Source organism: Mesoplodon mirus (genome assembly GCF_964341445.2).
Source record: "Mesoplodon mirus genome assembly, chromosome: 2".
In the NCBI taxonomy this organism is placed as follows: domain Eukaryota; kingdom Metazoa; phylum Chordata; class Mammalia; order Artiodactyla; family Ziphiidae; genus Mesoplodon; species Mesoplodon mirus.
In genome coordinates, this window is record NC_138977.1 from 40,281,083 (window position 1) to 40,293,814 (window position 12,732).

General features: G+C 34.7%; 1 protein-coding gene across 19 annotated transcripts in view; it reads left to right on the forward strand.

The window, feature by feature from the left end:
• Positions 1-12,732, forward strand: part of SEC31A (SEC31 homolog A, COPII coat complex component) — a 63,882-nt gene that overhangs the window by 14,713 nt on the left and 36,437 nt on the right. For all 19 annotated transcript variants that reach the window (XM_082606078.1, XM_082606093.1, XM_082606094.1 and 16 more), the window contains exons 5-12: positions 8-103; positions 1,352-1,492; positions 2,828-2,970; positions 6,494-6,593; positions 8,927-9,088; positions 9,289-9,441; positions 11,372-11,608; positions 12,506-12,580. In XM_082606078.1, the coding sequence (XP_082462204.1) occupies positions 8-103; positions 1,352-1,492; positions 2,828-2,970; positions 6,494-6,593; positions 8,927-9,088; positions 9,289-9,441; positions 11,372-11,608; positions 12,506-12,580 (1,107 nt within the window). The remainder of the gene's footprint in view (positions 1-7; positions 104-1,351; positions 1,493-2,827; positions 2,971-6,493; positions 6,594-8,926; positions 9,089-9,288; positions 9,442-11,371; positions 11,609-12,505; positions 12,581-12,732) is intronic.

Below are 12,732 nucleotides of genomic sequence, written 5' to 3' on the forward strand. Positions count from 1 at the left end.
ATTACAGACTAATCTGGTGGCCTCTGGTGCTAATGAATCTGAAATCTACATTTGGGATTTAAACAATTTTGCAACTCCAATGACACCAGGAGCCAAAACACAGGTATTACATTGATTTCAATGTAATCAAAAGAACCAAAATCAGTTTTTCTGCACTTTGTTTTTTTCACACAAAATATATTGGTTTAAAATCAGTTTTTAAATATCACTGATTTTCCTTCAACATAGTATTAATAAATATGTTTCTTTAGAGTATCAGTGAGTCCTTCAACAGTAAGTATTTATTTAGCACTTACCATCTGCCAGACACTGTTTGATATACTAGACTTATGGTAGTAAATAAAATAGACAAGTCTTTAATAATTTTCTTAGATATAATATTTTATATAGAATAGTATTTTAACGATATCCAACCTTATAATAAAAATCATAGACTAGAGAGGAAACTTATTTTTTAAAAAAACACTCAACCTCATTCTTATGTAATTCTAATAAGTTGAGAAAGAACAGTCCTCCCCCTGCCTCCTTGAGTTTCTTTATGTTGTATAGACCAGTGGTCCCCAACCTTTTTGGCACCAGGGACTGGTTTCACAGAAGACAATTTTTCCACGGACTGGGATGGGGGGATGGTTTCGGGATGATTCAGGTGCCTTATATTTATTGTGCATTTTATTTCTATTATTATTACATTGTAATATATAATGAAATAATTACACAACTCACCATAATGCTGACAGGAGGTGGAGCTCAGGTGGTAATGTGAGCAATGGGGAGCGGCTGTAAATACATGTCAGATGAAGCTTTGCTCATTCACCCGCTGCTCACCTCCTGCTGTGCGGCCTGGTTCCTAACAGGCCATGGACCGGTACCGGTCTGGGGGTTGGGGACCCCTGGTATGGACTACTCAATTTGAGTGGCCATTATAATGGGCCCTAACATTTTGGCAATCTGAAAGGTAGCATAATGATAGTGTGTGGCCTACCATTTATTAAAGATAGTTTTCTAGGTCTAGGTTGTAACTTTTGCTCTGCCTAGATGTCTGTCATATTGACCAGTATCTACTTTGTGGTCTGTTAGCTACCTTGGGACAGTTGCAAAGTAAAGAAACAGTGCTTGGTTTGTAACAGGAGCTTAATAAATGCCTGGTGATAAACAAGGTAAAATACTTGAATTGGCATATACCTGGGCTTTAAACTCTATTGCATGATGTTGAGAACTTAAAAATATAAAAATAAATTTTTGGAATGAATAGATCCGATTTTTAAGTAATCCAGTTTTTTAAAAGAATTAGATTTTGCAGTTAAATTTGATTATTATTGAGAAATGGCTTTTAGTAGTTTATTCCTTATAGCCCCCAGAAGATATCAGCTGCATTGCATGGAACAGACAAGTTCAGCATATTTTGGCATCAGCCAATCCCAGTGGCCGGGCCACTGTGTGGGATCTTAGAAAAAATGAACCCATCATCAAAGTCAGTGATCATAGTAACAGGGTAAGTTTGTGATTGATTTGTGACAAACATGTTTTATTCCTGCTGTAGCTATTCCTATATAGTTTGTCAGAGTAGGCAACAAATCAAATTTCTGTAAAGTCAAATCCTATCTTTTTATGGACCAATTATGTTGGAATGAGAGGTTTTTTCCTTTGGGGAAAATAATAAAATTCCTACTAAACCACACTGGTTATATTAATGATGAAGAAAAAGATTGGTTAATCAAGGGGGTTATTCCATGATATACTGGTTGTTTTGCTTTGCTAGCTGTTCCAAAGCATTATAGCAACTTTTTAATTCATCTTTAGCTTTCTCAAGAATGGAAAAATTTTCCCTGCTAGTAATTTTATGACTACGAAGCTGTAGTTTCCCAACTCCTGGCTTCATCTTTTCTGATTAGGCACTGCTAAAGTGAGCTGATGTTCTCCCACTTAATATAGTATATGCTGTTGTATAACACATTACATTTTCAGCTTTATACATTCATTAATATTATGTCATCATGTGCTATAAAGTAATTTAGACACAGTTTAGGCCTTGTCTTGTTAATATGTTTTTAATTACATTGTTTAGTTGGACATTTAAAAAAAACGAGTTTGCCTAAATCAGAGAATACATATATAATTTAAAAACAACAACAATAACAACAAAAAACGTTATTTACAAGAATGTTTCTTCAGTGTATTATTTTTCAGTGAGTCAAAAATTTTAAAACAGGTTTCAGTGGAATAAAGTATACAATAAACATTTCAGTCATCTTTTGGAATACTTAATAGGATCTGAACTTCCAGGTAGTTCTCAATAATAATGTTAATTTATCCCATGTGAAAATTGAAATAGTAGTTGTTGCTTTAGATACTTTATCTTGATTTTTCTGGTGAAATAGAGGAAAGATATGAATTTTTTGTCATTAAAATCTTACCTCTTTATTTTAATTTTTCTGAAAGTACGAAGTTTTAAATTTATATAAAACTTTTCCCCTAGTTACAATGTTGACAGGAGAACTCATTTTTGGTATAGAATTATTCTGGCCCAGAATGATTTTGTGTATCAAAGGGTCGGCTGAATTGAAAACCTTTAAACTTTTTATGTTTCATACTACTGTTTAAGAGTGTTTAATAGAATTTAATAGTTGTATGGGTTTTTTAATAAACTGAAATTTTAAATAAATAAAAATAGATTAAAATAATGAATAAATAAATAAGATTTCTTTTTTTAATAAGCCTGAGCTGATGTTTGGTACTCTTTGCTTTAACAAAGGCGTATTCCTCATGTTCATTTTGACTTTTCATAAAATAGTATGACTGATAAAATGTGAGCCTTAACTATGTACAGATGCATTGCTCTGGGTTGGCGTGGCATCCTGATGTTGCTACTCAGATGGTCCTTGCCTCTGAGGATGACAGGTTACCAGTGATCCAGATGTGGGATCTTCGCTTTGCCTCCTCTCCACTCCGTGTCCTGGAAAACCATGCCAGGTATCTTGCCACTCTTCCAAAAACACTTGATTTGTGTATTTTAAAAAATGTATTTACTTACTACTTTGAATTATCAGGTAATTTTTTAAATTTACTTATTTATTTAGTTAGTTATTTTTGGTTGGGTCTTTGTTGCTGTGCACGGGCTTTCTCTCTAGTTGTGGTGAGCAGGGGCTACTCTTCGTTGCAGTGCACGGGCTTCTCACTGCGGTGGCTTCTCTTGTTGTGGAGCACAGGCTCTAGGTGCGCGGGCTTCAGTAGTTGTGGCACGCAGGCTCAGTAGTTGTGGCTCGCGGGCTCTAGAGCGCAGACTCAGTAGTTGTGATACACGGGCTTAGTTGTTCCGTGGTATGTGGGATCTTCCCGGACCAGGGCTTGAACCCGTGTCCCCTGCATTGGCAGGTGGATTCTTAACCACTGCACCACCAGGGAAGTCCCAGATAATTATTTTAAATTAGGGAATCTACTTTGTCTCTGTCTTGTAAAAGTCAATGTAAATGGTTTATTTTTATTTTAAGCAATAGTCATCTGATTTTCTCTACCAAAAAATGGTAACCAAATCATATCACAAAAACATGAAAATGTGTTAATGGATTTTCCACTGTTTATTTCAAGTAACAGTTAATAGATCAAAATTCTAGTATATCACAACATTTTGGGACAACTCATGACCTTATACAGTTTGATCTTTATTTGGTTCATCATACTTATCAAGAGTCTTCCATAACATTAAATGTCAAGCAACAATTGAAAAGTTTGTTTTATTTCTGAGTGTTTATCTTTTTTTTTTAAACATCTTTATTGGAGTATAATTGCTTTACAATGGTGTGTTAGTTTCTGCTTTATAACAGAGTGAATCAGTTATACATATACATATGTTCCCATATCTCTTCCCTGAGTGTTTATCTTAATTTGAAAAGCAAACATTTTTGAGAAATTAAGTGGTTCATTCTGCCTTTAATTTTAATAAATGTGTGGATGCTCTAAAAAAAGGTATGAGAATTGTCTTGTGTTCGTTTTAGTAGCATTAAATTTAGTTTGCGGGAACTCGCTGCTGGTCCAGTGGTTAGGGGTCTGTGCTTTCACTCCAGGGGACACGGGTTCCATCCCTGGTTGGGGAACTATGATCCTGCAATCCTCGCGGCGTGGCCAAAAAAAAAAAAATTTAGTTTGTAATTATGCACATTTCCTATCATTAATATTCAGGTACCCAGGGAGTTCATGCACATTTGTTCAATGTTTTTAAACGAGAAACAGATCCCTTTTAATGTTATAGTACTTTCTAAGTACTTTGGGCTTTTTTCTTCTTTCCTATTTAGGGATATGTAAACTAAAACTTTAAATGCCCCCCCCCATGCCGCCCCGTATAGTGGAATTACTCTCTGAGAAGTCTTAAGGTTTGTGACCTCTCCTTGAGCTTCTCATAAAGGAGAAAAGAATCTGGTCAGAATGTAATCCTGTTTAGATATTATGCTTCAATAAGCTCTTTGTAAAGAAGGGATGATTCTGAGACGTTTTAATATTTTTCTCAAGTTGGGTAAGGTTTTATTTATTCATTCAACACTTGCTTATTGAACACGTACTCTGTACCAAGCACTGTGCTAGAATTCAGTAATATAACAGACAAAAATAAAAATCCCTGCCCTTTTAGTACAGAGTATTGAGCAGAGTTCCCTGTGCTATACAGTAGGTCCTTGTTGGGAATCTGTTTTAAATATAGCAGTGTGTATATGTTAATCCCAAACTCACAAATGTTAACTTGATTTAGGCTCATAACAAACCTATGGTGTAAATACTAATCCCATTTTACACGTTGGAAATTGAAGCTTGGCAAGGCTGATAAGCTTGGCTTAGGTCTCAGAACTAGTCAAGTGCTGACTTCCAACCCAAACATACTGATTCTAGTATCTATGGTCTTAACATTACATTCTGCTGCCAATTTTAGGGGTGGTCATAATTTAGCAAGACAATACCATACTGGGTGCCAGGAGCAAATCAACCTCACTAGTTCTCAATTTTCTCCCTCTAGTAACTGCAAGAGTTGGAGTATATTATGATTATAATATGATCTTTAAGGTCCCTTCCAGTTCTACAATTCAGTGATTTTTTTTAATACTTAGTAAGAACCTAAATGTTCCTTAACATGTGATATTAAATATGATATTGATCTCTTTAAAAGGCATTCTTGACATACCTTGAAATTTTTGACATGCATGATTAGATTCTAAAGAGCGGAGACAATAAAATTTCATTATTACTACAATTGGGGAAATTTGAATATGGACTCTAAAGTATTGCATATAAATGATAAATATTTTCAGTATGTAATTGTATTGTGATTATATAGGAGAATGTTCTTATCCCCAGAGATTAGTGTAGAAGTGACATGTCATAATAGCTGCATTTAACTCTCAAATGGTAAATATATATATGTAGAGAGAGAAAGAGAAAGACATAAAGTAAATGTGGCCAAATCAGTGAATCTAGGTGAGGAGTATAAGGGTGTATATCACACTATCCTTATAATTTTTACAAAGATTTTAATGCTTAAAAAATAAAATGTTGGAAACAAAAGGCATTCTTAAATAATTTGGGTCCTTTTCCTATAGCGTATTTTCCTGATTCTGAGAGGACTTAGATTGTAAGAAATATCATCAAATTAAAAACAACTTTTGGGGAAAAGAAAAACAATATATACTTTGATGATAAAGTTTATCTGTATTTTGGAAATTGAAAAACAAACTGTATCTTAGAATTACTGTGATGTTTTCAGGAGAATTTAAGATTATTTGTATGTTTTTGTTTTAAGAAATACACAAACATAATTCTAGTTTCTAGTGTTTTTCTAGTTCCTGTTATCTACTAGCTGTATTTCTACTATTTTCTAGTATCCGGTATTTAAATTGTAGTTTCTAGTATTTTTCTTCATGGTCTGGTCATGTTAGCTTTCCTTCTTTCATCTCTAAACAGCAGAGGCATGAATGTAGAAAAAACAAACTATTATATAGCACTTTTTTCTGGATGGTGGGATAGAGGGTTTTTTACATTTTTACAGGGGATGCTAATCTGAATTTTCAAAATATCTACCAAAATTACTACTCTGTTTATACTTAGTATAAAAAATCCAAAGGATATTAAAACACAAAAAGAATTATAAAATCAAATCTTTAGTATTCAGATCTGTAATATTTCTTTGTGAGGCAAATTTAAAATGTTTCCTTTTAGTTAAAAAAAACTCATGTAATAGGAGCACTACACCAGTAACAAAAAGTAGAAAGTTAGTAAGCAAAGAGTAGAAAACATGAAATAGATTTCCTACCCATCCATAGGTAAAACTTTTATTGTACATATCCTTATATATACATAACCCAATTTATGCAAGTATTTAATGTAATTATGTGCTTTCCAGAAAGATTATATGACATTATACTTCTCTTAGCAGTGTGTGTCTCTAAAACCTAGAGAGAAACAATTTGGTTTTCTCAAGATTAAAAATGTCTTCATCTCTTTGTGTTTCTTACAGGGGGATTTTGGCAATTGCTTGGAGCATGGCGGATTCTGAATTGTTGCTGAGCTGTGGAAAAGATGCTAAGATTCTCTGTTCCAACCCAAACACAGGAGAGGTATGGGGAGGAAATGTTTCTCAAACTTACAGCTATTATAATAGTTTATCTCTGGTTGAATAAGAAAATTTCCATATGAATTCTATAGTACATGATTAAAATTAAGAACGTGAAAGTAGATGGAGGTGTATGTGAAATGTAACTCTAGCAGAGATTTTATTACGAGCATTATCTAAGCTCAGCTGTTTCATCTGGGAATATCAATCATTGAAATAGTGTCTTTGAACCTAGTAATCACCCCCCACCCACCATTTCCAATCAAAGGTGTTTAACTAGACTCAGAAATACTTGATTTGATTTATTTAATGTGTTTTCTGGAAATAAGTGTCCTCAAAGTAGGAGTGTTCAAGGTTTGGGTCTTTTTCTTGCTTTACTTTTCCTTAAGATCTTTGATTTTTGGAAATCAGGGGACGTAGCTTTTTAATCTGTCTTCTGAACTGTACAGCAAGAATATAATACTTTAGAATAAAATATTTGTCATATTTTCTACCCATGGAAACTTAGATGAGGGATTTTACCTTATTAAATATAAATATTATATAAATATAATTTCATTTGCTTTGGGTTGTGGGCTAAAAATCTCTTTTACCTATTATTTTTCTTCTTCTTAATGGTTGAATGGTTTCCCTCTCTTTCACTAGTGGGCAAGAGACCATAGATTCTAATTACAGCTTTTAAACTTTTATTGCCAGTGCCTTCCTAGTTGCCCTGATGGTATGCTAGTAAAAATAAGTATCTTTGATGGGTGTTTTTTTTTGTTTTTAATTAATTAATGTATGTATTTATTTATTTTTGGCTGCATTGGGTCTTTGTTGCTGCACGCAGGCTTTTCTCTAGTTGTGGCGAGTGGGGCTACTCTTCAATGCGGTGTGCGGGCTTCTCATTGCTGTGGCTTCTCTTGTTGCGGAGCACAGGCTCTAGGCATGCGGGCTCAGTAGTTGTGGCTTGCGGGCTCTAGACCGCAGGCTCAGTAGTTGTGGTGCACGGGCTTAGTTGCTCCGTGCTATGTGGGATCTTCCCAGACCAGGGCTGGAACCCGTGTCTCCTGCATTGGCAGGCAGATTCTTAATCACTGCGCCACCAAGGAAGCCCTCTTCAATAGGTTTTAATCTGTAACATTAAAATTAAAGCAAGCACTTTTGTTATTTGATTTGTGGTTTAAAGTTTTCAGATGCAGTGATGTCTGTAAGAATATAGAAACACTAATGTTAAAGGAGACGAGAAAAAATAATAATTTTTGCTTCATAAGATTTGTAGACCAAATAATGAACGTGTTTCATTTTACACTGTGCTTTCCCAAGTGAGTTCAAAATTCATGGAAATTACTGTTCTTTTTCAACTATGTAATTTGATAAAATGATATTTTGCACATGCTTAGTTGTGTGTGCTTGGACTTTGAAGGAATAAACTTTTAATGCATGCTGCAACTAAAAATTCTAGTAGATTTTTATTCAAATGCAAATTAGGAATAGACAAGTGATTCAGATATCAAGAAGCTAATAATCTTATAAATCAGTTTAAGCATCAAAGAGGAGCAAGCTAAATGCCTTTTCACCTAATTTTGTTTTCTTATAAAATAAAACATTATTTTAACTGTCAAGGAAGCCAAAGTTAAGTAAATTTGATTTATTTCTTAAAGCCATAAAACCTGTGCTCCTAAGAGCATCAGTTACCATCACACTGAGTTAGCAACAATTATTACATTATTACATTGTAAAGTTAGTAAACAATTATTACATTATTTATTTATATCAGCCATTTTTAATAGTTTTTCTATATTCTTTTCCTTCTAAAGAAAACTGATAATGCCAAATTCTCTTTTGATTCTGCAGTAATAAGAATGATGTGTACATGTTTTCTCACTTGACAAGAAGCCACACTTGGTGAATTTTTCCTTCTCAAGAATTTTTTTTGAAATTTGATCTTCAAATAATCTAAACGTGGTTCTTTGGGTCTTGGCAGGCAAAGTCGGTTGGCTAGGACCCCATCGATCTTTTAGAGTTCAGCAAGTTGACCCTAATAGAGTATTCTGGTCTTTCGAGTGCATCCTCTAGTACCGTTTCAGTAAAAACAGGAAAACCTCATTTTTTAAGATGTACTTACTCCAAATCTGGTCAAAATTTTGAGCAGCATTTCTTTTTTTTTTTTTTTTTTATCATAATGAACTTTTCTTGTACTTTAAAGAAATTTTTACAATTGTTGTTTTTCCTGGCTGGATACTTTCTAAAAGTAAATGTTCAATAAAGTTGTACTTGTTGATCATATTAATTCAGGTGTTTTGGCTATAAAGTGGCTATACTTTTTTCTGACTTTTTTTTTTTTTTGTGGTCTAGGTGTTATATGAACTTCCCACCAACACACAGTGGTGCTTTGATATTCAGTGGTGTCCCAGAAATCCTGCTGTCTTATCAGCTGCTTCCTTCGATGGGCGTATCAGTGTTTATTCTATCATGGGAGGGAGTGCAGATGGTTTAAGGCAGAAACAAGTTGACAAGGTAATAGGAAGTGTTAAGGTTTTTTATTATAACACCTGAAAAAAAACATCTTACTGTGTAATTATTTTGAAAATAAATTTACTGATCAATGATAACGATTAATTGGATAATTGTGATAAAAAATTTCTTGGATATGACTTGAAAACATGTAATATAGTCTTGCATAAGTTTCAAAAATCTGACTTTATTTTATTTTTTAGCTTTCATCATCTTTTGGGAATCTTGATCCATTTGGCACAGGACAGCCCCTTCCCCCGTTACAAATTCCTCAGCAGACTGCTCAGCATCGTATAGTGTTGCCTCTGAAGAAGCCACCCAAGTGGGTCCGAAGACCTGTTGGGGCTTCCTTTTCAGTAGGTGGATTTGCTTTTATGGTCCATAAACACAAAGGACTTACTGTAAAGTGTTATTATAGGATCACTCAGACGGAAGAGGGATAAGTTTGAGATATGTTTGTGAGTTTTCATCACTCAGAAAGGTTTCTCGGGAAAAGTGAAACCTACTCCCTTTTTTTTTTCTTTTAAATTGTAATAAAATATACATAACAAAGTTTACAGTTTTAACCATTTTAAAACTTAGAGTTCAGCAGTATTGAGTACATTCACCTTGTTGTGCAACCTTTGCACCATTCTCCCTACCCCACTTTATTAAACTTGTCTTCCTTCTCTGTCTCCTTCCTTCATTCCTTCTTTTCTTTTTGAGAGGGTCTACATTCTAATTGTTACAAGGTCCACTGTGGTTGGACATCTAAACTATAGCCTCTAACCCAGCAGCACTGAGGACTGTACTAAAGCTGATATTTTGATTCTCCATCTCTCGTACTTAGTTCCAGACTCACGTGGGGAAGAAAGGAGTGTTATTTGTTGTCTTTATAATACTTCAGTATTAGTGAGTGGACATGCACTTTTCACTCCAAAGATAAATACATAGTGAACATCCTCTGTTTGTCAGGTACCACTTTAGGCACTGGAAACATACCTGTGAACTAGATAGAGTCTCTGTCCTCAAGTAGCTTATATTGGAGGGGCGGGAGGCTTTTCTGTACAGTTTGATTTTTCTTTTAAGCCTTGTCCATACATAATTTTATAATAATAAATGTTTTAATTACTTAGGGAAGGAAGGAACTAACTAGATGGATTGTTAGGATTCAGTAAGTAAAATGGAAAGTGATAAAAGCAAAGATTCAAAGGCAGGAGAGCAGATAGTGGAGAAGACCAGACAAGAGGGATGAGAGATTAATTAAATCCAAAAGTGACATAATCACAGGTCTATTATTTAGGAAGATGAGAGTATGTAGTATGGTTTGGAAGGGGAAAAGACAAGAGTAGATGTGCAGTCATACAGCAGTTCAGTGCAAAAAGAATTAGGCAGAAAAATAGCAATGTAAAAGGAAGAAATAAATCCAAGAGATTTCAGAAGAGGTCAATACCTAGACCTGAGGAATGAATTTGAGAGGCCAAAGGAAGAGTTCTGAGCCTGGTTAATAGGAGAATGACAGCAAGCATGTACATGGGAGCCCCCCCATAGAGAAATGAAGACCCCAATGAGTGGTAAAACCTAAGTGCTTATATGCTAGGTTGAACAAAGAATGGCAGTTGTGGAACAGTAACTAAAATATGTAGAGACTGATGGAGATAATTTTTATTTAACAAGGTCTGTTTGTATAGAGTTCTCCCATCCTGGACTCCCATGTCTGGTGATAAGAATATATCTTTCCTCCTGGTGTAGGGAGAGCAGCTCTCACATGTGAGTTTCATCTCCTGCTTTCAGAAAGAAAAGAGGAGGTCAGGGTGCCTTTTTTGCTCCTGTTGTTTTTCAGTATTCTTCAGCTCAAAATAATCCTATGTCAAATGCATATTTTGCAGCAGCATAATCCACCACCTTTTAAAACTTGGAGCCTAGAGTAGAAAGGGAGGCAAATATGTACAGCTAATAGTTGAATCAAAAGAGAGAGAGATATATATAATATACTGAGGGCATCTGGGATGGCAGAGGTGACATTTGCCCAGGCTTTGAAGAGGCGTAGCATTTAGTATGTGGAAGTTAGTAAAAGCAAGTAGGTGAGAAATTGTGGGGCACAGCAACTGGGACCTTTTATGTAGACGGTGGGTAGTGTGAAGAGGAATAATAATTGAAGGCTGGGGTCAGGTTGTGGAGTAGGGGAGTGTATCACCAATTGCATCCAGAGCCAGAGTTCTTTTCCTTTAGCCGGTTTACAGTCAGTACGTTTGAGGGCCACATCCTTGTCGTTGGAACTGATTTTGTTTACTTGTGCTGTTCTAGTTTGGAGGCAAACTGGTTACCTTTGTGAGTGTCAGAACACAGCCTCAGCAGGGAGCTGAGCAGCAGCTGCAGCAACACCACGTGCGCATCAGTCAGGTCGTAACAGAAGAGGAATTCCTTAGCCGGTCAGCCCAACTTCAGCAGGCCGTGCAGTCACAAGGATTTGTCAGTTATTGTCAGAAGAAGATTGATGCTGCTCAGACTGAGTTTGAGAAGAATGTGTGGTCCTTTTTGAAGGTAAAGTTGGTGTTAAGCAGTTTTATTTCATTATCTGCAAATTCAGCTATTTCCATCGTATTCTAAATCGGTCTTCCTGTTGAAGAAACAATCGAGAGAATGTGATTTCGGGATCTCCTGATGAAATTAAACCATATGGAGAGTACATGACCTAACACTTTATGTCAAGAGTTCTTCCTTCTCTGCTGTGAAAAGCCTAATTTGAAATACTTTTTTAATAAGTAAAAAATAATATAATAGCTATTTGTAAGTGAGAGAGACATAACATTCAGCAGACCTATTTTAAAATTAGAACATAAAGCTTAGTCTAATAAAAACACAGAGTATTTAATTTTTGTAGTAGGTCCAATTAAGGAAAATGGGGAAAGAGGGAATAGGTATAGGGGAGAGAGGTTGGAGGCATTTCTCATTTCTTTTACTGAGTTGCATTTACGACAGTAGAATAAATAGAATTTTCCAGTTTGTCATTTTGTCTCCACGGGAATATCTATTTCTCAATTCTGAGTTTTCCAAAGAAAAGAAATCTTGAATGCAATAAGGTTAAATTTATTTTTATATTTTGTGAGTAAGAGTTTTAAGAAAGAGTTTTAGGACATCACATGTTTCACATAATGTGAGTTTTGCACTCATGTAACCTTTGGACATGACTTTGTTTTTACAAAAATTAGTTTAAAAGTAAGTTTTATTCAACCCGGGTAATTAATTACTAGTAGGCTTACTATTTTAAAAAATAACTTCTTTAAAAAAACTTCTTTGGATTCTCTTACAAACAACCTTCTGGTTGATATAGTAAACTTTAGGTAATTTTAATAATTCTGCTTGGAATTTGAGCAGTTAATCAAAAATTAGGCCTTTAAATGCAATTCTTTGTTTCAAGAATATGTCTTTTTTTTAAAGGTAAACTTTGAGGATGATTCTCGTGGAAAATACCTTGAACTTCTAGGATATAGAAAAGAAGACCTAGGAAAGAAGGTAAACTTCTGGAAAAGTTTAAAGGCTGTGCTTACACAAATGAAATATTTATGTAGCATAGGTGTTTTTATTTTTTAAAAAGTTCTACACAAATTGTTTCAAATCATTCAGTAAACATTTAATAAGAATTTACGCTTGGTTGCCAAAGTTTT